This window comes from Amphimedon queenslandica, unplaced genomic scaffold, assembly GCF_000090795.2.
Source record: "Amphimedon queenslandica unplaced genomic scaffold, v1.1 AMPQUscaffold_12771, whole genome shotgun sequence".
In the NCBI taxonomy this organism is placed as follows: Eukaryota; Metazoa; Porifera; class Demospongiae; order Haplosclerida; family Niphatidae; genus Amphimedon; species Amphimedon queenslandica.
The window spans coordinates 36,496-39,224 of record NW_003546993.1 but is presented as its reverse complement, the minus strand read 5'-3'; the positions used below and the strand labels follow the sequence as shown (position 1 = coordinate 39,224).

General features: G+C 36.1%; 1 protein-coding gene across 1 annotated transcript in view; it reads right to left on the bottom strand.

Annotated features, from left to right (window-relative positions):
* Window positions 1-1,682: 1,682 nt before the first annotated feature.
* The window catches only part of LOC100641984 (E3 ubiquitin-protein ligase MYCBP2-like), a gene marked incomplete at its 3' end in the record, with an annotated part of 8,983 nt that continues 7,936 nt past the window's right edge, over window positions 1,683-2,729 (bottom strand). The window contains exon 11 of the mRNA XM_011408837.2: window positions 1,683-1,869. Within this exon, the coding sequence (XP_011407139.1) occupies window positions 1,683-1,869 (187 nt within the window). The remainder of the gene's footprint in view (window positions 1,870-2,729) is intronic.

Genomic DNA, 2,729 nt, shown 5'->3' with positions numbered 1-2,729 from the left:
AAAATGGAAAAATCTGGTACCGCCCATCACTAGGGACCAGTATAAATTCCTCCAAAAATTGTTAACAGATATAAGATATATCGACACTAGTTTCCATCAGGCTCATAATGATATACTGTACATGTAGTTTCTTTATATACCCACAAAACATGGTGAGGCTATTGTGGGTCGCACTATTATGTAAAGTGGGAGGGACACACACTAAACTAGGTAACCCACAATAGCCTCAACATGTTTTGTGGGTATATAAAGGAAACTAAGGAACGGTCTACTCAATCTATCTTTCTAATACCTGAGTACTAACAATTTTTGAAGGGACAAGTCCTACTTTGTGGAACTAGTCCCATCTTTCATTCTTATAATATGTCCTTTTAAAAAATAATGCCATTTCAAAATTGCAGTGTCTTGTCCAGCAAAGGACATTATCCTATAGTGGCTGAAATTTTGTACTTGACATTAAAATACAAATATTATGCCATTTTCACCCATTTTGTGCATGCTCAATGTCATGTGGCCACAAATTTACCAAATTAAAATCCACCAATCACCAAAATTTAGCCATTTGATAAATTTAATTCACTCCAAAATTTCCCACTATACGGTATAATTGTAAAGCCTGAAACTTTGGTAGACGATACTGTACAAGATAATTTATTGGCAAGGAGTTAATATTGGCAATTATATGAAGAAATTATCAATATAAAATCTGCCATTTTGTTTCAATCTGAGCATGTTCAATGGCACATGGCACAACAGTGGCGGAGCTGAACCTGGGCCCACACGGGCCTAGGCCCAGGCATCAAAGCTCTGTAATGAGATTCATTAGATACAATGTAAACAATTTCTTGCCCAAAGTTTAGATAAAGCCAACCACAAGCCTCACCAGAGTACTAACAAGTGCATACAGGTGCATATAAGCAATTAGCAAGCATTTTTCATGAAGTATTTTCAAGTAAAATACCCAAAGAAAATTAAAAAGCATGTATGGAAAAAGCTAAAAACAGGACACACCCACATCCGGGCCCGGGCATCAGTTTAGTTCCAGCTCCGCCACTGTGGCACAAAATTGCCAATATAAAATCTGCCAATTTCTTTCGACAGGCAAATCTGCCAAATATTACTCCCGCCAATAAATCATCTAGTATGGTAGTCAAATGCTATCATTTCCAAAAATTAAATGCACAAAAATAATACATTTAAATGTACATAACTTTATGAGCAATACCTAATACATTACAGCATATACTGTATACCGGTTTATTTTCGTGGTGAAATATTTTTGCAAAAGTCATGGTCTCTTGTTCCTTCACAAAATTTTTCAGCCACAAAAATTGATTGATTAATTAATTAATTAATTAATTGAAAATTAATTCCGCGAAATCTTAGAAATGCAAGATTCACGAAAACTTTCCACCAAAAAATAAACTGGTATACGGTACATGTACGTGTACCTATACCCTATACGTGGAAAATTTTGAGGGGATAAATTTTTGTGAATGATGAATTTGCAGGATTTCATGAGGACAAACTTTCGCGAATTATTTTTGAAGTGCCACCATTTTGTAATAAAGTGGAGAGTTAAAATTAATTTTCACATGCTTTAATTTCACAAATGACTCCCGTTTCGCAAAATTCACGAAAATTTACCCCCTCAAAATTTCCGCATATAGGGGGGTACTTACTTTCCAGGATCCCTATCAGGCATTCCTTCATTGCAACACGAGGGCCCATAGCCAGTGCAGTATTTGCAGAACTGGCATATGAGGCATCTCTCGTTGGTCCAGGTGTGTTCTCCTTTAGGACAGATGTGTTCATCATCATCTTCACTAATAACATCAAGTTCTTCATCACCTTCTTCAATACCTTGATCTGTTGGGAGGGAGAGGAAGAGAGAGAGAGAGAGGGAGGGAGAGAGAGAGAGAGAGAAATTTATAATAAAATAGCCTCATACATAATTACACATACAGCACCATACAGTACTGTATACCATAAAATCTATGCGACAAAAATTTTTTGCGAATCTTGCATTTCCAAGATTTCATGAAGTAAATTTTTGCGAATAGCTTGCAAACTGTACCAAATGGCAATAGAGCTGCAGAATTTTGGGATTTTAATTTTTGGGATGGAGCAAAAATTGTGAAACTCGCAAAATTTTTGTTGCATAAATTTCATGGTATATAGTATACTACAGTTTTAAACATATGAATGTCCTATTCATTATATGCACAGGACATTACATTGTTGTATGCAACTTTGCAGCTACTTTTATGAAACTGCTCCACTTGGGACACATTACAAATACTTTGTAACCTGGTCATGGACAAAGCTGCAAGCTAATGTACATGTGACAATACATGTAAGTCCATGATAGTATATCTAATCAACCACATCATAACAGTATTCACGATGGTGTGGCTACACATTTTGGACTAAAGTAAAGTCACGTGATGCAATTAAAATTACAATTACAGATACAGATCTGTCAGATCACAGTCACAGTAATAGTCAGCTAAAAGAAACCCAGTACCTATATATTCTTTACATTGAGTTCATGGCTTTATCTAAAGGCCCACTATCAAGAGCTGAGAAGATACAGAAACCATCTCCTCTACTACAAGGAAGCAACTGTATAGCAGCTATTGACTTTGGTACCTCATCACTATCAGTAGCATACACCACTCCTGCAACTGATGGGGTCATTAAACTAGTACCACTACACAGTACATATG